The 27,480-nt window shown below is 37.7% G+C and overlaps 1 protein-coding gene across 4 annotated transcripts in view; it reads left to right on the top strand.

Moving 5' to 3' along the window:
* Nucleotides 1-27,480, top strand: part of LOC124796453 (myosin heavy chain 95F) — a 395,608-nt gene that overhangs the window by 305,454 nt on the left and 62,674 nt on the right. For all 4 annotated transcript variants that reach the window (XM_047260674.1, XM_047260673.1, XM_047260671.1 and 1 more), the window contains exons 10-16: nucleotides 175-434; nucleotides 14,544-14,701; nucleotides 14,806-14,970; nucleotides 15,073-15,296; nucleotides 16,144-16,341; nucleotides 16,455-16,679; nucleotides 21,847-22,054. In XM_047260674.1, the coding sequence (XP_047116630.1) occupies nucleotides 175-434; nucleotides 14,544-14,701; nucleotides 14,806-14,970; nucleotides 15,073-15,296; nucleotides 16,144-16,341; nucleotides 16,455-16,679; nucleotides 21,847-22,054 (1,438 nt within the window). The remainder of the gene's footprint in view (nucleotides 1-174; nucleotides 435-14,543; nucleotides 14,702-14,805; nucleotides 14,971-15,072; nucleotides 15,297-16,143; nucleotides 16,342-16,454; nucleotides 16,680-21,846; nucleotides 22,055-27,480) is intronic.

Below are 27,480 nucleotides of genomic sequence, written 5' to 3'. Positions count from 1 at the left end.
GACTATGCGTAAGTATGAAAAGCTTGTTGTTCACAGGAAGATAAAAATGTGAAAGTGGTTTATTTTGTACGATCATGTTCTCTTTTGGACAATTACAGACATCATGCCTTGCATTACAAATTTTATATTTTGTATATTTACCTAAGTTGCATTTTTAATATTCTGTTGGTTTAGGCGTTATCTCGAATAGGTCTGGATGATGCAGAAAGGCTAAACATATATACAACAGTAGCATCAGTGCTCCATCTAGGAAATGTCTCTTTTGAAGAAAACCCAGAGGATACAAAAGGAGGCTGTAGGATCACTGCAGCATCAGAAAAATCACTAACAATAGCATCTAAATTGATGGGAATGGATCCAGAGGAACTTAGACAAGCCCTTGTTTCTAAAGTCATGCAGACCAGTCGTGGTGGCCTCAAAGGAACTGTTATAATGTGAGTTTTGCACTAATACGTACTATTAGTTCTTAATTTTCTGCAATAATATTTCAGTATAAATTGTGATAATTTCTATCTTCCTTTATTGTGCTTTTTAAATTGCACATTACCTGTATTTACTGTTTAATATTGAACAGTTATAGTTTCTTCTAGTATGTACAAGTGATACAAACACAAGCTCTGTGGTAACTGTGAAACAAATAGCAATACAATATTTACATACTTTTGACGTTTTTACAAGTATAAATGTTCTCAGTTGTTTTCATGAATAATTTCTAAGTGCTAATGAATTTCATTTTTTTCCAAAGATGTCATAGTTAACTGTGGAAACTGTGTGTTCTGCTGTGCTTGAAGCTATCTAGGTATGCAGTACTTGTCATGATGAATTGCCATGCAAAGTAATGATTAGGATCTATGAGTGCCAATCAGAAAAATCTGTGCTGTAATAATGGAAACTTTTTTAAAAAAATAACAAACAAATGCAAACTTTCTACTAGTCTCATCTGACAGTAACTATCTGTTGTTGTATTGTTCACTATATTTAAAAAAAAAAATGTTGCCTGTTTCTGACATTTGTGGCAGTTTCAGTTTTTCCCATCATCATCTATGCATGTTATCACTTGTGTACAGCTGACAACTAACTCCAAATGTTGCATGTTAGAGACGGTGTATGGCACATGCTCAAAATGGCTTCCCTGCAGTGCCTCTGTGAGTCATGAGCTCAACTTGATTTCCAGTGGCCTATTATAAATCATTATGGCACTATAACATAGTGAATGGGATATAAATAATGACTGAGAACATGGACCACAGCTCACCATTGTTAATAAGATGCTTAACCACAAATAGGCACCTAAAACACAGGGTATTTCAAAATAGTAAACCTTTCATTTAAGTGTTTCCAGTTTTCAACATAATGAAAAGAACAGTTGCTACTCACCATATAGTGGAGATGCTGTGATGCAGAAAGGCACAACAAAAAGACTGTCAAAAAGTTAGCTTTTGGTCGACAGGGTCTTTGTCAAAACACACACACACACACACACACACACACACACACACACACACACACACACACATGAAACGTACACACACATGATGACCACAGTCTCTAGTCAGACTGGCTCCAGCTGCCAGAGACTGTGGTCATATGTGTGTGTGTGTGTGTGTGTGTGTTTGTGTGTGTGTGTGTGTGTGTGTGTGTGTTTTGTCTATTTTTGACAAGTGCTGTGTTGGCCCAAAGCTAATTTTCTGACAGTGTTTTTATTGTACCTTTCTGAGACTCAGCATCTCCGCAATATGGTGACTAGCGACTATTCTTTTCATTATATTGTTACATTCCATCATGGATTTTCCATTGTTTGTATTTTCGGTTTTTAATTTTTAAACAGATACACCTGGTTAGAGATAAGCTTTTGTTTTGCACATTAATACTCCAGTTGTTGTGGGGGTTATTTATCGGCTGTCGCTTTTGTTTTGAAGTTCAACTTGTGAAGTTGTACGCAAGTTTACGTAATTGAATTTTACAATTTTAATTGTGGTTTATTGAATAATTCGACTGTTTCATTTGAGCATGCCAAATATATTTACAAATGCAGTATATGATGACATGGTATTAGTGCATGGGTTTTGTAATGGAAACACAGCTACTTGTGGAGAATATGGTAAACTGCTTCCTAACTGTGGAGTACCTGATTCAAGAGTGGTTATTGTGTTTCCACTAAACTGTGTGAGACTGATTCAGTGTTCAGAAGTCATGTCTCAACTGAATGTGCAAATGAACAGTGTGGATAAAGTAAAAGATTACTTAGACTGTACAATGTAGTCTTTCAACAAGCAAATAAAGAACTTCTTAGACATTGTAATGGCACTGGCCAGTGTAAGCACTCATTTGCGTAATCATGCTGCTTGCGGTAAAATGCTAGAGCAGCATTTCACTACCACACCTTCCTCAATATGCTGGTATGACCACTCAGTTGATGACCAGTGGCATTACTAAAATCTTGGATGCTTCGGCAACATTGCGGCAAAGGGTCTATGTGACAGCTGGAGCGTCTGCTTAGCAGTGTGCCCAATCATTCATCCTGCCATCTAGAGGCATCAAATTGGTGATCTCTGAGGAGCAGGCTACTGCTGTGAGGCTGAAGAGACATTGTCACTCACCTGCCATTTGTGAAGCAGCTGTCTTTGTTTGCCTTCTTATGTAAACACTTGCCTTGGAGGTCAAGCCTCCACACTAACAGGTTCAACTGAGACCCTCTCAGCAACTAATCTGCTATTTGTCCACCATTGCCACTGCCAGCCAGACGTTAAGAGTGATATTCGTTCCCCGGTTTTCTGTGCTTCTGTCACTCACCAAGGTTGGTGCAGGCCACCAGCCCACATTGCTAGCAACTTAGCTGTGCCTGATCCCAGTGCCAGCATTTGACAGAGCTCTGCTTGGTATGCAAACCATGCAAAGTCGCTCCACTCCCAAGAAGCACTGAGATAAAAGTTTACATTTATTGACTAGTGTTATTGGCATTGTATAGGCTTACAGGATCATTTGTTTCCTTTTCCCTTTCAGACCTAAGTAAAATGTTATGCTTATTTATTTTGGTTTCTGGTAGTGATAGATTTTGTGCAGGATTCCATCAGGTACTGGGGCAAGAAGGTTTGTACCCAGGAGGTAATCAAATGTATTAAACTGGATCAAACTGCTGAAATGTAAGCTGACAACTTAGTTTCACAGGGAATTAGGGAAGGGAACTGTCCCCTTCTATTTGTGTCTACCTGTCCTACATACTAGCATTGCTACATTAGTTAATCCTTTTGTGGTAGTTCAGGGATGGATATTCTGACTTTTCTGGATGACCTATATATGGCTGCAGAATAGCGGGTTGGAATCATGAGCAGTTGTTGAGTATGGCTTGATAACAGGAGATGCAAGGACATATGTTATGTACCATGAAAAGATGTAGAATGCTCCCCTTGCATGCCTCGCAGGAAGGGTTGTTGGAATACTGTTGGGGGAAGAATACCCTTAGATACAGATAGTAACAGCTAAATGGTATAGCACAGAGAGAAAGGGAGTCCATAGAAAATTTTGGGGACAGAATTAAGAAATTAAATGTTGATACCTGTGAACTTAGGGGCAATGACAATGCCAACAAAGCCATTCTGCAGGATGCAGAGCAGAGGGCAGTAGGTCCAATCTTGCAGGGGTTGTCAGCTGAAGTTTCCCACAAGATATAGCAGAGTTTCCAAAGTCTTTAAATGAAGCTGTGGCAACTACAATGTCTTTGGCAGGAATAGATACAATGACCATATCCAGAGGGTGGTCTTATATGGTGAAGTGACATGTTATCGTTGTGGTCATTGTGGTCATGTTTGGTGCAACTTCAGGAAACCTCAGTGCAGGAAGTTGTTGTAAAATGGGTGAGCTGTTTACTCACTTCAGGAAACCTCGGTGCAGGAAGTTGTTGTAAAATGGGTGGGCTGTTTACTCTTTGCAATGGCAGAAACGGTAATCACACTTTGCATGTGTTTCATACAATCTCACCTAAGTAAAACACAATGCCTGTAACTACAGGGTAAGGGTCTGATGATCAATGGTACTAGTTGTAATGTACTGGGACCCTCTTTTCAACTGCCTGCAAACATAAACAGGAACCATGGTAGTGAACAATGCCTATTCATTACCTTACCTGCCTGACCTTCCATTAGAGATCCTGCCAAGCAAAAATCTCTCCTCTGTAAACACCACCTTAGATTCAATGCTTCTCTCCTTCCAAGAGTAAATGGTAGCTGGGCAAGATAATTGAATTGTGATGGAACAGCTATTGGGACATATAAAGCAGTCCTGCAGAGAGCTTCAGCATTGACTTGTATTAGGAATGTCTATGTCAGCCAAACTCTGAGCCCTGATCTCAAAGGTCACTGTCTGTTACTGCCACAACCGTAGAGTCATCCAAATTCAGTCCTCACTGTCCTCCCACATATACCTACAGTGTCAGCAGACATGAAGAAATGGCATGATAGCTGGGAAAATCCCAGTATGTCTCTTTTATATGTAATAGCATGACCAATGTAAAAAAAAAGGAGTTCAAGACTTTGCAAAAAGTGTATCCACCATGAAATGTGTAGAATGCAGAAAAGTTTCAGATTTAATCACAGAGTGGGATTCAGATAGTTGTATTCTTCAAAGAAGGGTAGAATGTAACAGTGATGGCTGGTCGCATTGTTTCACCACTGCACATGCTTTGGCACACTGGCATGATCACTCTGTTGATGATCAGTGGTGTTACCAAAATCCGGGATACTTTACCAATATTGCAGTAAGGGGTCTATGTGTGACAGTTGAGGGTCAGCTTATCAACACTGTGATCCTGACACATATATATAGTGGCTGTCCAGGTGGCTATAGGTATCAAATTGATGACTGCTGTGAAGTGGCCTACTGTCATGTGGCTGAGAAGCAACACTGCTCACCCTCCATCCACTGAAGCAGTCATCTCCTTTCGCCATCCTATGGGGCCACATGTCTTGGGAGTCCAGTGTCTGTACCAGTGGGCCAAGAGATGAAAAGAAATCCTAACAGCCACCAATCTGCTGGGCAGCCACCTTCACTAGTCACTGCCTGCCAGAGATTGAAGCTATGTTTATTCCCCAGATATCTATGCATCTGTCACTAACCAAGGCTGGGGCAGGCCTCCACCCCCTACCTGCTAGTAGCTCTGTTGTGCTTGATTGCAGCTCCAGCACCTGATGCAGCTCCACCTGGAGTGCCTACTGTTCAAGCTCATCCCACTGCTGAGACACACAGAGCATGGTGATCATAGGTGTATACGTGACAATGATTCACTGCTGGGCCTAAGGATTTGATGCCTCTCCCCCACCTGTTATAGACTAGATTGAATAAATAAATCCACTGATACCAAACTGAACATAACTGGATTGGCCCTCATTTACCCACTGGAGAACCCCAAGCCCCAAGTACTGGTGCCCCACATACAATAATATGTTGTTGTTGTTGTTGTGGTCCTCAGTTCTGAGACTGGTTTGATCCAGCTCTCCATGCTAGTCTATCCTGTGCAATCTTCATCATCTCCCAGTACCTACTGCAACCTACATCCTTTTGAATCTGCTTAGTGTATTCATCTCTTGGTCTCCCTCTATGATATTTACCCTCCACGCTGCCCTCCAATACTAAATTGGTGATCCCTTGATGCCTCAGAACATGTCCTACCAACCGATCCCTTCTTCTAGTCAAGTTGTGCCACAAACTTCTCTTCTCCTCAGTCCTATTCAATACCTCCTCATTAATTATGTGATCTACCCATCTAATCTTCAGCATTATTCTGTAGCACCACGTTTCAAAAGCTTCTATTCTCTTCTTGTCTAAACTATTTATCGTCCATGCTTCACTTCCATACATGGCCACACTCCTTACAAATACTTTCAGAAATGACTTCCTGGCACTTAAATATGGTGGATATTAATTGTACATGGCCTCTTTGGTTGTAATTTACAGCATATTCAATACCTTCAAGAAATAGATGAAGGTAGACAATTGGAATTTTGTTGTTGGCTAATTTCCGATTGCCAAGTAGTCCCATGAATACTGTTTATTGATGAAATCACTTTCACTCATTATAGTACTATGGTACTAATACATTTGTAGAGTGTATGCAGAATAACATGGCCAAAAGATGTGCAGTCTGCTGGACAAGCATGGGGAAAGTGGTATGGTATTGGTAGGGGTTGTGGGCAGGCAGTCAGTGCGCTGTAGGGAAATGTCTAGCACTGGAGGGGAAGTGCTGTTCTAAACCTAAGCCTATGCTCACATTTTTTGTAAATATTAAGTGGACCATCAAATTGAATGAAAACTTTACGAACAAAAAGTCAGAAGTTGAAAATATTTTTAATAATCATTTTCTAAATGTTGTGGATATAGTAGGATCCAGGTGTTCATTAGAAGATGCTAGGCTGTTAATGGAAGAGGCCATACCTATGCAATTTGATACAATTGAAATCTCACCCACTTCTCCCTCTGAAATTAGGAAAGTAATAAACTTGCTTAAAAGCAAAAACTCACATGGAATTGATGGCATTTCCAGCAAAATACTAAAAGCTTCTTCTCAACAGATAAGTAAGATTCTCAGTCACCTGTGTAATAGCTCTCTGGAACAGGGCATTTTCACTGATAGATTGAAATATGCTATTGTTATACCTTTGCATAAAAAGGGGGATGGATCTGATGTCAACAATTACTGTCCAATCTCCCTTCTAACAGCTTTATCCAAAATTTTTGAGGAAGTAATGTATTCAAGAGTAGCTTCACATATCTGTAAAAATGAAGTACTAACAAAATGTCAGTTTGGTTTCCAGAAAGGTTTTTCAACAGAAAATGCCATATATGCTTTCACCAGTCAAATTTTGAATTATGTGAATAACCGAACACCATCCATTGGGATTTTTTGTGATCTCTCAAAGGCTTTTGATTGTGTAAATCATGAAATTCTGCTAGACAAGCTCAAGTATTGTGGCATGAGTGGGACAGTGCACAAATGGTTTAATTCGTACCTAACTGGAAGAGTGCAGAAAGTTGAAATAAGTAGTTCTCATAGCATGCAAAGATCAGCACATTCCTCAAACTGGGGAACTATCAAGAATGGGGTTCCACAATGGTCAGTCTTGGGTCCTTTGTTGTTCTTATTATATATTAATGACTTGCCATTCTATATTCATGAAGAGGCAAAGTTAGTTCTCTTTGCTGATGATACAAGTATAGTAATCACACCTGACAAACAAGAATTAACTGATGAAATTGTCAATACTGTCTTTCAGAAAATTACTAAGTGGTTCCTTGTAAACGGACTCTCACTGAATTTTGATAAGACACAGTACATACAGTTCCGTACAGTGAATGGTATGACGCCATTAATAAATATAGACCTTAATCAGAAGCATATAGCTAAGGTAGAACATTCCAAATTTTTAGGTGTGTCCATTGATGAGAGATTAAATTGGAAGAAACACATTGATGATCTGCTGAAACGTTTGAGTTCAGCTACTTATGCAATAAGGGTCATTGCAAATTTTGGTGATAAACATCTTAGTAAATTAGCTTACTACGCCTATTTTCACTCATTGCTTTCATATGGCATCATACTTTGGGGTAATTCATCACTGAGGAATAAAGTATTTATTGCACAAAAGCGTGTAATCAGAATAATAGCTGGAGTCCACCCAAGATCATCCTGCAGACATTTATTTAAGGATATAGGGATATTCACAGTAGCTTTCTTATGAAATTTGTTATTAACAACCAAACCCAATTCAAAAGTAATAGCAGTGTGCATAACTACAATACTAGGAGAAAGGATGATCTTCACTATTCAAGATTAAATCTAACTTTGGCACAGAAAGGGGTGAATTATACTGGCACTATAAAGTCTTTGGTCACTTACCAAATAGTATCAAAAGTCTGACAGATAACCAACAAGTATTTAAGAAGAAATTAAAAGAATTTCTGAATGACAACTCCTTCTACTCCATAGAGGAATTTTTAGATATAAATTAAGAAAAAAAATATAAAAAATAAGAAAATAAAAATAAAAATAAAAAACAAAGAAAAACAAAAAAACACAAAAAAATAAAGTTGTTATATTAACTTAAGTATGTTGCTAAATTAACCTAATTATGTCATGTATTGGAAAATTCGACTCGTTCCACATCATTACGAAATATCGTATTCATGATCCATGGAACTTGTATTAATCTAATCTAATCTCTAATCTAATCTACTCTCTCCACACCTGCACTAGCATGGTGAACATCCAAAATGATCTACTATAACCTCTGCTTTGGTTAGTACTAAAAAGAATTCTGCTGAAAATGCAGAAAAAACAGCAATTTATTTTTGCCTCATTTGTTAACCATTTATAACTTTCAGAGAAGCATCATGTGGGTGAATTTTGAGTATAGCGTATATATCTCTTGTTACTGTGTTAAAATTTGCCTCTTTTCCAAAACACAACAGAATTTACACAATGTCACCTCATTAACATGTTGTGCAGGTGCAGTTCCCACAGAATTCTGAAACAATGGTTTATTAAGTATATTAACTGAGGACAGGTAAGGTAAATAGCTTATGAAGAAGCACACCATTGATACCAAAATAAATGAGTAATGTCTTCGCTTATTATGTTGTTAAAATATCCACAGCATTTCTTGTTTCAACAACTATTGATGGCCCCTAAAAATTCCATTATTTCATTGAAAAAGTCTGTATTTAGTGGAATAACATGGTAGATAAATAAGTTTTGTGCAATAAGCTTATGGCAAAATACTCTCCTCTTTGCATGCTATCTTTTGCCAAAATGTTGTTTCAATATCTCAAAGCATTTATAAGGTATGGGGAATGTTATGGGTATTTCATTTTTTCTTTATTGCTGTTGCACGTTACTGCAAATGAGTACACTATGTAAAAGAAATTTTCTCAAATTTAGTGACAGATAGACCTCCACCAAAATCTAAATAAAAATTCAATATGTTCAGTGAATCACATACACACAACATATGATGTAATATCCACCAAATGCAAAATCTTAGCTACTCTTATTTTTCATATAAACATTTTTGAATGTCGTGCAGTGCCTTACTTAAACACCATATTACAATACCTGTGACAAGTAAATTATGATATTTACATCATTGGAAGTTGACATATTAAGTTATAAGTAATACAAAAACGATTAATTTCTTTGCCAATTACTTTCTGTAAAATCATTTGAGAAAGATTACAGGATGTGGACCTCATTTCTCTTAGTGCAGCACATTGCTAACCAGCCAAAAGCATGCAGACAATGTCGACCTCCCCTTGCAAACAAACGAATAAACTTGTCCAGTGCTTTGGACACATACCAGACAATATATTCTGCATGGACTGCAGCTCACATTAGTTTTCCAATGAAAACCCACATCTCTTTGTCAAAACACATTTTCAGGAATGATTCTCTGTAAATGTGTGGTCTGGTGTGATGGGCAATTAATTGATTGGAGCTTTTGTGTTACCATGTCATCTTACAGGGCCCTGTCATTTAGACTTTCTGGAAAATGAGCTTCCGGCATCAATGAAAGAAGTTCCTTTGAATGCAACGATGAGTATGTTCTTCCAGTGTGCCAGGGTCCCTGCACATTCTGGCACTCGTTCAGACATAATTTAATTCTGACGTTCCTTGGAACATAGATTGGCAGATATGGTCACATTTCTTAGCCACCATGTTCCCCACACCTTGCAACTTTAGATTTCTGCCTGTAGGGTTGGAGGAAAGGTGACATTTAAATATAAAAGGTAAACACAAGAGACAAATTGATCATTTGGATTATGAATAGGGCTGCCATAATAAAATAACACTCAAACAACCTCAGAGCAGCTGTGGTGTTTTGAAGAGAATTTGGAAGTGCGTTGATATTGGAGGTGGAATTTTTGAAAATCAGCTTTGAAGTTAATCATTTGCCTTTGCTTAACAAATTCTGTGAGTATTTGTTTAGGTTACATTCTCCAGCTATATGTTTGTAACCAGTACAAATTGAACACATGTTATATTGAATATTTCACTGAAATAAGTGATTAGCTCTCTGGATTCACATTTGGGAGGATGATGGTTCAAATCTGTGTCCATCCATCCAGATTTAGTTTTCCCATGGTTCCCCTAGATCACTCCAGGCAAATGCCAAGGTGGTTCTTTGAAAGGGCACAGCCTATTTCCTTCCCCATCCTTGAAAACATTCAGAACTTTTGCTCTGTCTCTAATGAGCTCAGTCTCGATGGGATGTTAAACATTAATCTTCCTCTCTTCTATATTACTACCAACTAAAATATCTACTATTCATTCTGAAACACCCTCTATAGTGATACTTACAAGCCTTTGAAATCGTATTCTTCTTCAGAATAGGATGAGTGGAATTGGGAAAACTGCAAAAGTGAGGGATGTGGTTTTAGAAGGGATGAGGAGGAGTGGTATGAGGACAACATGTGATATCAGAATGCAGGGATGACTCCTAGAGGTAACAGAAAACAGTTGTAATTTTTTTTAGTCTTTCCTGGCTGTCTGTTGACATTTTGAGGTGTTGAGTATTCTACCGAATATCAGCGTCATTCATGCACATATTTCTACAACATGACTCATTATCTTCATCAGTTGCTACCTAAGACTGCTCGTTGAGTGAAGCAGGTCCAGTATTGTGCCTGTGGCCTTCCCCCTCCATGGTCCATTTCAGGCATTCCATCTGTAGTCTGCTCCTGCTATAAGGATTGTTAGGTCCTCCTTTGGTCCAGTGTGCCAGGCTGAGTGCTGGCATTCCATCTTCGGTTCTGCAGCTGCCCCCATTGCATTTTCAGCAACTCCAGTGCAGGATCCCAGGCTCTATTGAGTCTGTACTCAGTGTCATGATCATGAGGTTGTCCATCACCTATATTTCTATGCTCTCTTATATCACTGTCCTAGTATCTGAAAGTCTGTGCCAGAACCCTCATTTCATGATAGTTCATGGAGTGATGTAGTTCGAGACAGTGCTTGGTAATGGTTGATTTAGTTCCCTGTTTTAATCTTAATCGGGAGTCACTCTGATGCTCTTTGCATTAAACTGTGTACCACTTAGGTTTTAATCACAGTGTGAGTGTCCTCCATCCGCTGCACCTTCTTACTCGTGTGGTCAAACTTCGAAGACTGGCACACTGAGTCAATTCTCCTGGTGCACTCCACTAGAGACAAAGAGGCAGTGACCTAGTTGGAGTCTTCACCTGCTAAGGAGGCTACCATATACTTTTGGAGGTGTAAAAGTTACTGGCTACTGCACCTGGCCTGTGGTACATACTTCGTATCTTCTCTCTCACAACTGAGAAGCTGACCTGACTTTTTACATTGTTCACAACTCTAGACTTGAAGTGTGATGCTTAATCCTGGTGAAAACTGGTACTACATCTCCATCTCAACATGAATCTGAGAGAACTCAGCACCCTCCCTTCTCTCCATCAAAGGTTGTCAAGCTTCTTTACATTTTGGTACATCTCCTCCCTGTAGAATCTCTTGATGTAATTCTTCAGGTATCCTCCTTTCCCCCCCCCCCCCCTCCCCCCCTCCCCATCCCACCTATGGTGATCTGTTGACATCTTCAGGTATCAGCTATTCTGCCAGATAATGTGACTCATTATTTTCGTCAGGTGCCACCTGAGACTGCTTGTTGAGTGAAATGGGTCCAGTATTTATACCTAAGGCCATTCCCCTCCTCCATGATCTTTTCCAGGCTTTCCATCTGCAGTCCTCTTCCACTAAAAGTGTCCTTAGATTTTCCATCTTTGGTCTGATGTGCATGTCTGCATGCTGGTGTTCTGCCTTTGGTCTGGTGTGGATGTCATTTCATGGGGGAGAAGGGTGTATGAGCAGACATGAAACAGGAAACTGGGTAAAAAATGGCACAAATGACTGAAGGAAACATAATGAAGATAAAATAAAAGAAACAGAAACAACAAAAGAGAGAAATAGAAACAGAACTGCAAAAGAAGGGAAGACTGAATGAGTAGAACCAGTGAGAGTTTGGAAAGCACAAGACTTGTGTGCTACAGTCCTTTGTAGAAATAGTTCCCAGCTGAACAATTAGGAGGTGGGTGTTGAGGAGGAGATTGATATTATATGATTTGAAAAGCACTTTTGAAAGCAACTGCGCTGTAATGAGCAGCTAACTGTTAAAAAAGACAATGTTTTCAACCATTCTTTTGCAAAGAGAAGCAGTCATCAGTTTACCATTCAGTTAGCGTTCCATTCCAAAAATGTTAATGTGCACATCAAACCAATGATGATTAATAACAACTAAACCGAACTTCTTAATCATCAGGATAGTACCAGGATTCAGTGGAATGTCTGTTATATTTTATACGGAATTTGCACGTGAATTAACTCTACCCTTAACAATAACAACACTCAGACTCCTTGAGCAGAAAATTGTTCCCAGTTAGTGAATGACAGCATGGGTCATCTGTTACCTCAAGGGAGAGTAGATCCTGAAAAATCACCATGCTGAAGTTTATCTATAATATATTTCTATAACATTTTACCTTAAACAGAATAGTCTTCTCCATGCCAACCAGCATGGATTCCAAAAACACTGATCATTTGAAGTCCAACCTGTGTTCTTTACATGATATACTTAGAATCATGAGTCAAGATAGGCAACTTGAAGTAGTGTTTTTCAATTGCAAAAAGCTTTTTGGTCCTTGCTGTGCAGACAGATGCTAAAGAACAAACATTTTTGTGGGATATCTAGTTAAAATTGTAATTAAGTGAAGGATTTCTGGACAGACAGAAAGTTGTGTGTTATGTGGGAACTGTATATGACTGTTATAATAGGGAGAATATAGCATACATAAAAGAGATTGGTGCCACTGGTGACTGGCTTGTTTGGTTTATAGAAAGGTTTCACAGAATTTATAAAAAATCAGAACTGTCAAACATTTGAAGAGTCATGAAAAACCTTCTTTGAAACCATGAACAAGCAGTTTCTAGGAGTGAAGGTTATATAAGGTTGCTTACAAGTCAGATAGTTGTTAACATGTTCCAGTGCGGTCATTTGAGGTCTTTTCCTGTGTTCTGTTTTGAAGTTTCTTTTTAAATATTTGGGCATAACATTGGAAAGCTATATGAAATTGAATGAGCTTGTAAGGATTGCGGTAGGGAAGGCAAATGATTGACTTTGGTTTATTGGGAGAGTTTTAGGAAAGTGTGGTTCATCTGTAGAGGAGATCCCATACAGGACACTAGTGCGACCGATTCTTGAGTACTGGTCCAGTGTTTTGGATATGCATCAGGTTGGATTAAAAGAAGACATTGAAGCAATTCAGAGGCGGGCAGCTAAATTTGTTATCAGTTGGTTCGAACAACGTGCAAGTGTTACGTAGATGCTTTGGTAACTCGTATGGGAATCCTGGGAGGAAACGCAATGTTCTTTTTGAGGAAACATACTGAGAAAATTTAGAGAACTGCCATTTGAAGCTGACTGTTGAATGATCCTACTGCCGGCAACTTAAATTTCATGTAAATACGATGAGGATAAGATATGAGAAATTAGGGTTCATTCGGAGGCATATAAACAGTGGTTTTTCCCTCGCTCTATCTGCGAGCAGAATAGGAAAGGAGACAATTAGTAGTGATACAGGGCATTCTTTGCCATGCACCGTATGGTGGCTTGCTGAGTATGTATGTAGATGTAGATGTAGACTTGTGTTTGGAACTGACATTCACAAAGTCATTTTATTACCTGTGCTTTGGTTACATTTTCCACTTTTTGTTTTCCAGCTGAAACTGCATAGCAGTCCAAGATGAGAATAGAACATACAATAATTTATTTAGTGTATACACCAAAATCATTGTAATAATATATATGCTGTGTGTTCTATACTTGTAAAGCATACTTACGTATTCTGTGTGTATGATATTTTTGACGTATTTATTTTCATTGTGTAATGATGACAAATCCAAATCATTGTAAGATGATCAATGGATGGAAGGATAAATAATTAAGTAGCAATTGTTCTACATGGTCATTTATTGTCACAGTGAGGTTGCATCTCACTGTACAGTCAGTTAATGTACTATTACCGTTTTACATGAAGATAATTTCTTGGTAACAAGCACTAAACCCCACGTAAATGAGGCTTGTGAGAAGACTGAAATTAATATATCCATACAGTGATTATACTGATACCACTGGCAAAAGTCGGCCATCTTTGTTCACTGTTTTCTAACTGATTGTTATTCAGTTATTTGCTCTCTTACATATTAAGTTTCAATTAGTACTTTCAGTGTTCACTTATTTGTAGTGTCTATTATTGGAAATTTCTTCCACTTTGGACTTTTATGTATCATTACTGTCATATGTCTTGATGCATTCAGCAATTTTCTTTTGTTCATGTGCCTACATTTACGGTCCTACCTATTATGTAGGAATTATAGGTGGTCTGTCTTATTCTTTACAAACTCCATCTCATCTAGGAAAAATATGATCTATCGAAGATACAGGTTAAGCGTTATTCCCAGTAATCTGATTCTCTTTTCTTGTTAACAGGGTGCCACTTAAAGTCTATGAAGCCAATAATGCCAGGGATGCTTTGGCTAAAGCATTATATAGCAAACTGTTTGATTATATAGTTCAGAGAATTAATAAATCAATCCCTTTCAAAGCATCCAGCTATTATATTGGAGTCCTAGATATTGCTGGTTTTGGTAAGTAAAGTGAGTTACCTTACACAAAGAAGTCACTTTTTTTGTCAGTTGACTGAAACATTAATAATGCTTTGTGCATTGTTTCCAATCTTACACCATTCCAGAATACTTCACTGTCAACAGCTTCGAACAATTTTGTATTAACTACTGCAATGAGAAACTGCAGCAGTTTTTCAATCAACGGATATTGAAGGATGAGCAAGAATTATATCAGAAGGAGAGTTTAAATGTACCAAAGATTGAATTTAGAGACAACCAAGACTGTATTGGTAAGAACCTTACAACAAAACTTCCATAAATTGCAAATTTAATGTATCTTCTGTCTTATTTTTATGTGTCTAATTGTATAACTTGTATTTCTGTTTATCCAGATCTCATAGAAACAAAAGCTTCTGGAATATTTAACCTTTTGGATGAGGAATCTAAACTTCCAAAGCCATCTTCAGAACATTTCACAAATGAAGTCCATAGACACTGGGCCAATCACTTCCGACTAGCTAAAACACGTGACTCCAAACTTAAAGCACATAGGGAAATTAGAGATTCTGAAGGGTTCATGATCCGACATTTTGCAGGTGCTGTTTGTTACCAGACTGTAAGTTTCTTGTAAAACCAATTTCTTGTATATTATACTACAGACTATAACATTTGTAGAATTTTATTGAAGCAAAGTGTATTCTGTCCATTGTTCCATTCTGTATGCAGCACTGGTACTACTATTGTTAAATTATGCAACACTGTTACCACTGTTATTATTCATTCTCTTTATTCATATACAGTTTTGCCTTTCAACTAATTTTGAACTCATTCTGTAATTAATTAGATGAACTAGGATTTTATTAAGTACTGGTAGTTAAAAAAAGATAAATATTCGGATCCATAAACCATGAATGAAACACTGAAATATTAATTGTAGTGCTCCTACTGCCACGTGAACATTTTTTAATTTTTTTTGTTAGGACATTATTTGTTTCTGCTTAATAATTGTATATTTTATGACTGACTAATGGAAACTCAGTTGAATTTCCTGGTAACTGCATGACTATAGTCTGTATGATGAGAGAAAATCCCTAATAGAAAAGTGGGCCTGATGTGGTTGCTTCACACATTTGCCCCAACCAATCTCGTAACAGTGTTTTGTTTACAATTCTGTGGCCGCACAGTATATTGATAGCTAATATTCTTTGCTAAATATCATTATAAACTTGTTGGTTTAAAGCAAGAAACATGTATGATTTATAGCAATTAATAATAATAATAATAATAATAATATAATTATAATTATAATTATGACAGTTATAAATTATTAATGCAGCCACAAACAGGTGCTTCTCTATGTCAGTATGTATCTCAATTTTTTACATAGTTCCGCAGATTCTTCTTTATGATGTAATCTATGGAACACAATGAGTCAATGAGTGACAACCTTTTCTTTTTTAAAGGCACACTTTGTAGAAAAGAACAATGATGCTCTGCATGCTTCCTTGGAAGGACTGATTCTGGAGTGCAAGAACAAATTTCTTCAAGGTCTGTTTCCAACAGCTGATATTGGCCATCAAAAAGGAAAATTAGCATTTGACAGTGTTGGAATGAAATTCAAAAATCAGTTGTCTGAACTGATGGAAAAGCTTAAGAGCACAGTAAGTAGTCATTCGAAGTGAACCTTTTTAGTCATATAATTTAAAACTAGACATAGTATTAATATGTTTGCATTGTAGAAGTAATTACTTACCACATATTGTTCTTTTTTCAGGGTACTAATTTCATTCGGTGTATCAAGCCAAATCAAAAGATGGTTGATCACCAATTTGAAGGAGGCTCAGTACTATCACAGCTTGAGTGCTCTGGTATGGTGTCTGTACTTGAGTTGATGCAGAATGGTTTTCCATCAAGAGTTCCATTCAGTGAACTACACAGCATGTATAACAAACATTTACCAGAAAAACTGAGAAGTTTACCACCTCGTATGTTCTGTAAGGTAAGTATTCATTCACAGTTAATTCTTACATGCATCAACAGTGAATGTCTTCATTTCAGCAAGTTGTGTTTGAACAAAGATTTTTTAGCCTTCTTATTTATGTGGTGTAGGTGCAGCCCATAAATGATCTATTCACATATTTCCTTCCATGTCATGAAAAAAATGCTCCTTTTATTTCTGTTTTGTTAGATATAAAGAAGTACACCACCTATGATTAATTTTAGTTTTGTTGTTCAATGCTGAAATAATGATTGTATAAGAAACTTGAAAATTTTAAATTTTTTGTTGACACACTATTTCTGGTGGCCCATACACAGTATTTTGCACAAATTTGGCAAATTTCATGCTGAATCTCTCACTACAGAGTGTATGATGAAATGAATGTGTTAAAGATTTCTTTTTGCCAAATAGCAGCAGACGTATTACTTAAAAAATGCTAGTGTTCATTTGGTAAAAGGAATAACCCTGAATTAAGGCAGACGCAGAAGACTAAGAAGACAGGGAAATCAGCAATAAATTCTGGAAGGGTAATGCATGGAAACTCACAGTAAGGGGCAGCTCATTCATGGAAACTTACAGGGTTGTGCCTTATAATTATTCCATTATTTGCAGCAGTACAGGTGTGTCGCTGAATGTTACATTGCACTGACATCAAATTCATTTTAAATGCTGCAGAAAGAAATGAGTGGGCAGGACACTTTCTCCAAGCTGTATATGTTGCACAAATTGATCAATATGCATCTGCACTCTCCTGTACCTACGTCCTACATGATAAGTGTACACAACAAGTACCTTTTTTATTTGGTCCACTACAAAATCCTCTCTTGTGGTGCCAAACTCATCACCTCAGAGTAGCACTTGCATCCCATATTCTCATTTATTTGTTAATATGTATTATAGTCTCTGTCTTCCCTCACAGTTTTACCCTCTACCACTCCCTCTAGTATCATGTAAATTATTCCCTGATGTCTTAATAAATATTGTGTCATCTTGCCCTTCTTCTTGTCAGTGTTTTCCATACATTCCTCAGTCCCCCTTAAACATCCCAACAACCACCACCACCATACATTCCTTTCTTCTCTAATTTTACAGAGAATCCACGTGATTTTCAACATTCTTTCATAGCACCAATCACAAAACCCTTTTATTCTCTTCTTTTCCAATTTTTCCACAGTCCATGTGTCACTACCATAAAAGCCGTGGTCCATACATACATTTGCAGGAATTTCTTTCTCAAATTAAGGCCTATGTGTGGTATTAGTAGACTTCTTTTTGCCAAGAATGCCCTCTTTGCCTGTGATAGTCAATTTTTTATACCTTCTGTGCTTCATGTGGCATGTATTATTTTGATTATTAGGTAGCAGAATTCCTGTACTTTGTCTTATTTACGGTCATTTATTGATGTTAAGTTTCACACTGTTCTTGTTTCTGCTACTTCTGATTACTTTTGTCTTTCTTCAGTTTACTCATAGTCCATATACTGTACTCATTAGACTGTTGATTCCATTCGACAGATCCTCTAATCTTTTTCCTGAGGAAGGTAATTTCATCAGCAAATCTTATCACTGATAATCTTTCATCCTCAATTTTAATCCCACTGTTGAATGTTTCTTTCGTTTCTATCATTGCTTCTTCGATGTTTAGGCTGAACGGTAGAGGCAAAAGAATGCATCCCTGTTTTACGTCCTTTTTAACCTGAGCACTTCATTCTTGGCCTTAATTTTTATTGTTCCCTCTCTGTTCTTGTACATCTTGTATATTTTCCATCTTTCATTAGAACTTGCTCCTATTTTTCTCAGAACACTTTTTCTAGGTTAACAAATGCTATGAACTGTCTTGATTTTTCGTGCCTTGTTCCCACTATAAACTGCAACATCAGAACTGCCTCCTGGTATCCTTACCTTCCCAAAAGCCAAACTATCATTTCCATTCTTCTGTATCTTATTCTTGTCAGTAATTTGGACGTATGAGCTGCAAGGCTGATTGTGTGATAATTCTCATACTTAGACGACCTTGCCATCTTTGGGACTGTGAGGATGACATTATTCTGAAAATCTGTTGGTATGTCTCCAGTCTCATAGATCTTACACACCAACTAGAATAGTCATTAGGTTGCCAATTCCTCCAATGATTTTAGAATGTTTGAGTAGGTGTTGCCTATATCCCACCTGCCTTATTTAACCGCAAGTCTTCCAAAGCTCTGTTAAACTCTGACTACAATACTCAATTCCCTGTGTCTTCCATACTGACACCTATTTCTTCTTCAGTCATGTCATCAGATAACTCCTCTCCATCATAGAGGCCTACAGGGTACTCTTTCCACCTATCTGCTCCCTTTCCTGCATTTAATAGTGAAATTCCCACTGGTCTCAGTATGTTGATGGCATTGCTTTTAATTTCTCTGAAGGTTGTTTTTGCTTTTTTCTGATGCTATTTCTTTTCAGCTTCTTCACATTTTTCATGCAGTTATTTCACCTTGGCTTCCCTACACTTTCTATTTATTTCATATCTAAGTACTTTATGCAAGATCTGTCAGAAAAGTATCTGACCTTTGGCTGGGGGGGGGACTGGCTGATCTGGAGCATTGGACACCTAATCAGCCTCAAAGTAGTTCCTTTGGGACTTCACACACTTCTCCCAGTGGTGCCGCTATTGTTGGAAACATGCCGAAAAAGCCTCTCTCAGAATGGAGTTTAGCTCACCTGCCACTGCTGCCATATTGTCCTCTCTTGTCTGAAATAGCATTCCTTTTAATGGCGTCTTGAGTTTGGAGAAGAGCCAGAAGTCACAGGGAGCCATACCAGGAGAGTAAGAAGCCTGTTGAAGCACAGGAATCTGGTTTTTTGTCAAAAAAGTCTGAATCAAGTGCGAGGATTGTGCTGGAGTATTGTCGTGATGGAGGTGCCAATTTCCTATTGACCACAACTCCAGTCTCTTGCACTGCACATCACATAGGCAAAGGAGAACATCCCTGTAGTACTCTTTGGTGATAGTTTCATCCTGTGGTGTGTATTCATGGTAGTACCACACCATGAGAGCCGAAGAAAGCGGTTAGCATCACTTTGATGTTGCTGCATACCTGGCAGGCCTTCCTTGGTCTAGGTGATGAGCCGTGCTTCCTCTATGACACCTGGGATTTGATTTCCGGGTCATACCCATACACTCAGGACCTGTCACCAGTGATTGTGGTGTTCACAAAGTTGGGGCCTCTCTTTGTGGAGTCCACAATATCCTGTGAAACTTCAGCATGAAGCTGCTTTTGCACTGCCATCAGCAGCTCCAGCACGAATTTCACTGACTCTCTCTTCATGATCAAATCTTCGGTCATAATGGAATGTGCTGAAAAAGTGCTGATGCCAAACTCTTCCACAGTTTCTCTGATAGTCACATGATGGTCCTGCATCAGCACAGCGTTCATGTTGGCAATGACCTGGTCATTTCTGCATGTTGACGGCCGACTAGAGCTTGTCTTACTCTCCACCAATTTGCAGCCATCTTTAAACTGGTTGTACCATTTCTTAATCTATGTGACGCTCTTAACATCATCATAAAAAGCCATCTGAATTTCCTGAATGGTTTCCATCTGGCTGTCTCCCAGTTTCTGGCAAAATTTGATGCAGCAGCGCTGCTGCAATCTTTCCGTCATTTTCCTTGCAATGAAAAATTGACACAAGTACTACACAACACCTCACTCAACAGCAACTGACGTTATTGACAGGCGGGAAAAAATTCATGCATGCACGTGAAGGTTCAAGGTTGGCTCATGCAAGTGTGCTAGATTCAAACCCATCAAGTGTTCACCCTTGTACTTAATGATTGTCCAATATCTGTGGCTTCCTGTTTTAGAGATGTCCATTCCTATTCAACTGAACTGCCTAATTTGGTATTCATTATTGCAGTATCTACAAACTAAGAGACCTTAAGATAGATTTCATCATTACTCAGTATTTCAGTATCTCATTTCTTTCCACAATGATTCTCCTGGAAGATTCTCTTCACCAATACTAAACTGTCATCTGAAGTTTTACCTGCTCCTGGGTACACTTTAAAATCCAATATTCGATCTTGGAATCTTTGTTGGACCATCCAGCCCTTTTTCTGTATACCTTCTTCTCTTGTGATTTTTTAATACTGATTAGTTATATGCAGTATACAACCACAAAATTTGATCTCTCATTCCTGTGGCATGTTGAAATGGGCTTTACACATGTCAGTATTGTATTGCTCATAATGTCGCTATTTAAGTACACTTGTCCCACAAGCCTGCACCTATTTCTAAATATTTATGAAATTTTGGTATACACAACAATCCACCTGCTCTAAATATTTTCATGATTGTAGGTAATCGATGTTAAATACCTTAAAAAATCATCGTATTATTTGAAATAAAAGTTTTAATGAAATAAACAAATAATAATTTGATAACATAAAATTCAAATAAAAATAAATGAAACAGAAGGTGAGGGTGTATTTACCAGCCCTTAAAAAAAGAAACAATTTTAACAGAGACCTCAGGACCTGGTAATGTTCCTTTGTAATGAGAAACCTAAATCCTTGATCGGGGAAGGTGCAGTTTACAGTAGAGTATTCAGAGTTAACTGTGAATGGAGTCCTTAGGAGAAATGAGTGGGGTAACATGCATACAGTATTAGATTGAAAGTTCTACTTGGAGGGAGTCTCATTTCCCAAAATGTGTTGACTTTAAATGTGTTATTCACCAATAAATGTAACCTGAATGTCACTAAAAAATGACAAGCAGGGAAAAATTTGTAAGAAATGTTACCCTATAACCTTAGACTTGCATGAAGTAGAGGTTAAAATTCTTAAATTGGTTAGTACTTTGTAACCCTGGATATGAAGCAAGTTTGCGCTGTGTGTTGCAAAGTAGCAACCAAAAATCAATAAACAGAAGCTCATCTGCTTGTAAGTGCTGATCCTCATTTTTAATGCTGAAATCACATTCTTATGTGGAGAACAAGTAAATGGTTGCCCTGAATTTAAGCAGCCCACACCATTATTGTACTTGTTGCTCTTAAGAAACATCATTCAGTGACGTATGTCCGTCCACTGTATCAATTTATGCATTGCAGATAATAATTTTCAAATGAGGTATCTATCTACTAACATTACGTTGTGTATTTATGTGTAATTTTGGCTACTTTCACAGGCATTACTCAAGGCTTTAGGAATGACAGAGGATGATTACCGCTTTGGTGTAACCAAAGTGTTCTTCAGACCAGGCAAGTTTTCAGAATTTGATGCAGTTATGAAATCTGATCCTGAAAACATATCAGCAATGGTGAACAAAATTAAGAAATGGTTACTCAGTTCACAATGGAAGAAAGCCCAATGGTGTTCACTGTCAGTGATAAAGTGTATGTATATCAAATTGTGTTTCATGCATGACTTGCTTCACAAATTAGCTTTGCATGAGTAGTATTTCTGTCCTCTACCTCACTCTCAGGCTTTTAAACAGCACTAACCAACTGACCTCTGAACCAAAAAATTTTCCTTTATAGCTGACTATTGCAAATTAACACCAAATAAAAAAGATAGTTGTATGTTAAATGTTATTTTTAAGTAGAACAGATGTCTGTTTTCTGTGAAACAATTTTGTAGATGTGGGAAGCATATAACTCACCTTATCGACAAAGCCATTATTGATTCATGCCATGCAGTGAATAAGTAAATGTTTTATTTATTTACATTGTGAATTCAGCAGTTCCCATTCAAAGCTGACACACTGTTTTTGTGTGGAGCTTGTTACATAAGTATGTCATAAAAAATGTGTTTTATCACTGATAATAAGAAACTAAAATTGACAGAGGGAAAAAATAATAGGGCACACTGAAATAACGGAGATTGACAGTCATGGAGGATTTAAGAATATGTGTGTTCTACACAAGCACTAGTAAATTGAGATGTAGCAAGATAAACAATATAATTGTTAAATTCTGCCTTCTGCCCCTAGACAGACCAACCAAGCCCGATCAATCACTGTGTCACACTTAGCCAATGGCATCATCAGATGCAGTATGGACGGACATGTGATCACCACACTGCTCTCCCAGTCTTTGTTGTGTTTCTTGATCTTGTAACTGTTACTAATTGGTTGAGTAGTTCATCAGTTGGCCTGATGAGGCTGAGTACATCCTGTACCAATCCTCCCACCAGCAAAAAATCTCAGGCATTACTGGAATCAAGCGTGGGCCCCCGCATGGCAGTCAGTCATGCTGACCAGTCAGCTACGAAGGTGGACAAATACTATAGAAGGGTGAGAAGGGTTCTACTCACAAATGAGAAAGAGTTTCCACTCTGGTCCCTGGACCACTAAAAATTTGGGCACAGTTGGCCTGCCTAAAAGTTCAGTGCCCATAATTTTTCTGGCACAATTTCTTAGTGATTTTATTTCTTTCTTTTCATGTACTTACAGATCTACCTTCTATGAGCTGTTCAGTGGAGACTGTAGTTCTTGCATTGATTGTTCAAAGCTGCTTTATAGTTGACATTTTAGTAGGAACATGTGAAGGCATGAAGCTGACTTGCCACATCCTGCACAGAACACACACGTAATTTTACATTTCATTCAACTCACTCACATGCTCAAACTATTCGGTCTGCAAAGTTGGAAGTAGCATCAGTATCTTCTGGAAAAGCTGCAGTATGTTTTCATTTTGGTTCTACTTGTCACACTAAACTTTTTAGACAATATACGGAATCTTTACAAAAAACCATTTTCTGGTGGTGATTTTTGACATGCAGGACACTATTTTGTTATTGAATTTAAATGAAACGTTATGCAAATGAGATCTTAAGAATATTCATATTTGCATATGCTCTAAACTGTAACTCACCCAGAGATCCCTAACATGATATAATTTGAAGTAAATGTGATGCACAATGCTGCATTCATGCATCAAAACCTCTCCTGCAACCTGTTTGATTTCATAATAATGATCAGAACTTATAAAAACATATTTCTTCTATTCAGGCATTTAATCTGCACATACCAAAAATTCAGTTGAATCCACCTGTTGATCTTCTGTGTGATAACAATGGAAAAACCATATTGACATTACTCTTGTTGCATTTATGCTTGAAGTAATATTGTCACAGCCAATGTTCACTAACATATCGCTTCCTGTTATAATTTTTTTAAAATACTCCATTTTACTATGCTTTTTCCATTATGTGCTGCATAACAGATGACTTCCCTAACAGCTTCATTGCTGAGTGCCTGAACTGCAGACAGCAAATTTTTTGATGATTGTTATTGCTGGCAACATATCCTTTCAACTGGGTCAATACAATTCTGTTGGGTTGAAATGACAGTGAAAAAGGTGACAGCCTAATGACTGTATGGCTGTATGCTTTTGTCAGCACATAGATTTAGTATAAGGGGAATTGTGGTTTATTCACAGATATTAGATCCAAAGTTCTGCTTTTTAAATTTATCACTTACTTCAGTGTTTTGAGCTGAAGGTACATGTGTCCTTTTTCACTTCTGCTATACTAGGCATCATGTCCGTAACAACAGAATGTTTGGCATCATTTTCTACAAACATTGTTGACGCTGTAGGTACATAATGCTTAAACTGTTTCCCTTGATGGACCTCATACACCAGTGTCCTGACCGAGAGACATTTGTTTCATGTTGAACTCTTCCACTGAGTAACATTTGAAAAACTAGCTACTAACAGTGTTGAGTATGACACAACACATGACAAACGATAACAAAATGAGGTAAAATATTAACTCTGGAGCTGTAAGAAGTTAAAATAAACAAATCCCAACACATAATCAGTGTTTTCACAGGACAGCTAGCTGCCTGAAACTACAGGATATACAATCTTAGAAATGTCATGGTGGGGTGAAAACCTAGGAATTGCAAGTGGTTGCTCAGGCAACAGGCCTCGTGATGGGGGAATGGCTGAATTTGTGCTGTGCCTTCCTTGTGAGCCTCACCTCACCATTTCCTTTGTAGCTGTTAGTTGTAAAGTAATTTTGAATAGACCACGGGTCGTACAGTCAAGGTATGGAAGTATGTACATTTTCTCCTTGTGCATTAGTGCAGAGGCACATTTCTGCTACATGAGCTCACTTGTATCAACATGCCAAGGCAAGGTTTGATATGATGATGAAATTGTTCATGAAATATTTTGTGATTTTGCAGAAAATGGCTTGATATTTTTGAAGATGATAATGTGGATAATTTGGAGGATAGCTTGGACTATGTTCTTGAAGAATGTTGAAAACAAAGCATTAGATAGAGTTTTCTTCATATTGTGCCTCAAGATGTTGAAAACTAAGGGAGAGAGTGAGAACTTTATATCAAACAGATTCCGAGGAAGATTGTACTAAAACCATCCATGTTACCATTATCTGCTTAGAAAATCTGGACAGTGCAGCATCACCAGTGTAGATGAGAACAGTTCAGATCTAGTCTTTTTTCCTATTTCAGTACAGATTATGTGATGCACTGCACAAAGTAGACTTCTACTGGAAATTGTTTGTGCTAATGCCCATTGTTCAGATACCCTCTCTCAAGAAATTACCATCGATGAAGGCAAGAGTAAATTTCTTAGCCATGTGTGTTTCAGGCAGTAATTGTCTTAAAACCAAATAAATAAGGTCACCAGACAAAGCCCATCCCATTAAAAGGGCACATTGGTTACTTTATCTGTGTGATTCTCCACTTCTGACATAAGTCTTGGGACTGAAATGTTGTGTATGTATCTGTAGGTTGTATGGAATCAGTACAGTAAGATGTCTCGATGTGGAGTCATGACTAGATAGCAGAAAGGAACTATCATGTTACGATGCATCCATGACCACACCCTAAATGAAATTGCTTCATTTGTTTTTTGTATCAAAATAGAGTAGTTCCTGTCTACAAGGAATGGAGCATCACTCACAGCTATGTAATATGGCGTAAGAATAGTGGTCGTAAACAGATTATAACTAACCAGAGACATGTGTCACACCTCGTCGATTATTAAAGCCAACTGAATGCTGCTATCAGTAAATGAAGTTGTAACTACACACCTACCAATGCAACTCTATGAGTCATAATTTCTATTTATTTGTTTACTGATTCTTTAAAATAAGAAAATGAAGCATACTACAAATTTAATGAAAGCAGTAGTGGGATGTTACAATAATGTAACATATTACTTAACTTGTACCTTCATTATAATGCTGATAATGGATGTCGAAATCTGTTTGCTGCATCTTCCACCATTGATCATGTAATTCACTGGAACATTAGTTCAGCACATTGATAACAATAATGTACACAGTACTTCTGATTTTGATTAAAGTTTAATGGAAACCAAATACTTTTTCCATAGTACATTCACAGTTATACTTTGACCTTAACACAAACTTTCACTCAACATACCACCTGGGAGGACGGAGCCACCAGTGCTTTTACATATTCTCAACAGTTGAAAACAGTAAGAGTACTGTTAACAATACAATTTTGATTAAATTAGGCATGGAAATGAATTACAGTACAATTGGGACATGTTGTGACATACATAGTAAAACATAAACACAGATTTGTTACTCAGTAATATGTAATGGCCATCATATTACTGACAAATTTTTTTTTTAATTTTTTTTTTTTATTACACACCATAACTTGGTCCTGGTTATTCAGGTTACCGTGAACAGAACCAAGATGTTTATTTAAACATCCTTAATGACCAAATGTTGTGCTTTCTTCTGAATCTTCAAAATGAGTCTTCTAAGACGGCAACATCTCTATTCACAGAGATGCAAGCATATGTTCATGGTTTGATGCACACTCAGGCAGCCTACTGCACCTCAACTAGCTTGCTAAATCATGGGTCTTAATCTCATAGAAAACGTGTAGGAGCCATTTGGTCAAGTGAGTGGAACGGAGTTCTCAGCACTCCGCAGTCTGGTAACTCCATATAAGATCCAACCATCAGTGAATGGCTTTGGGTGGGTATGGCATACCTGAAGAAATCTTCGGACTGACTGAAGGCCATTACTGCTAGAGGCAGTGTTACACAGTATTAGCTTGATGTCTCCTTAGGATGGCTAATTTTTGGTCCAGTATGCTGACATCGTAAAGCTCTGTATGGAACTTTTTATGCAGCTAAGAACTGAGTCACAATGAATCTAATAAAAACCTTACTCAAGGATTTGTCTGGGAAGGGTTACACACTCTACAGGTATGTATTAAATGCATGTGCACACTCATACCAATCCATTGTACCTGTCTCTTTAAGAAACTACATCAGTTCCTCTATAAACCACAACATCTAGCTACATCCGCCAATCACTACTGATAAAACAGAAGTTGGAGTATAAAATAAAACAATTAATTGTGTTTAGTATATATTCTTGATTGGTTGCAGTTTGATTTGTCAGTTAGGGGGTTATTTGTCTTCCTACATCTACTGTAGCTTTTCCTTTGTTATGTACAAAAGCTATGCAGAAGTAGAGGAAGTTGAGCTTATTGCTTTTTAATCTGTGGAGTGGTGCCATTGGGCTTCTCTAGCACAGTATGTTAGTAAAAGAATGCTTGAGTATATGTACTTTATACTCTTACAATACATTTTGCTGTTACTCTTGTTATAATCTGCTTGTAAATTTTTTTTGCTATGAAGAGTATATAATATGGTATTTGATATCCAAAATATAAATTTATTTATTGTAATAATTAAGTTCCTATGATCACTGATATATAGGAGTGGATTAGATGTGGAAGGGAAGGGAAGTCATTATTGCCTTAGCTTGAGAGAGGTGCAAATGACCCATCCTGCATCTG

Source organism: Schistocerca piceifrons, chromosome 4 (genome assembly GCF_021461385.2).
Source record: "Schistocerca piceifrons isolate TAMUIC-IGC-003096 chromosome 4, iqSchPice1.1, whole genome shotgun sequence".
Classification (NCBI taxonomy): domain Eukaryota; kingdom Metazoa; phylum Arthropoda; class Insecta; order Orthoptera; family Acrididae; genus Schistocerca; species Schistocerca piceifrons.
Note: the sequence above shows the minus strand (reverse complement) of the source record. Positions and strands in the feature narration are given on the sequence as shown.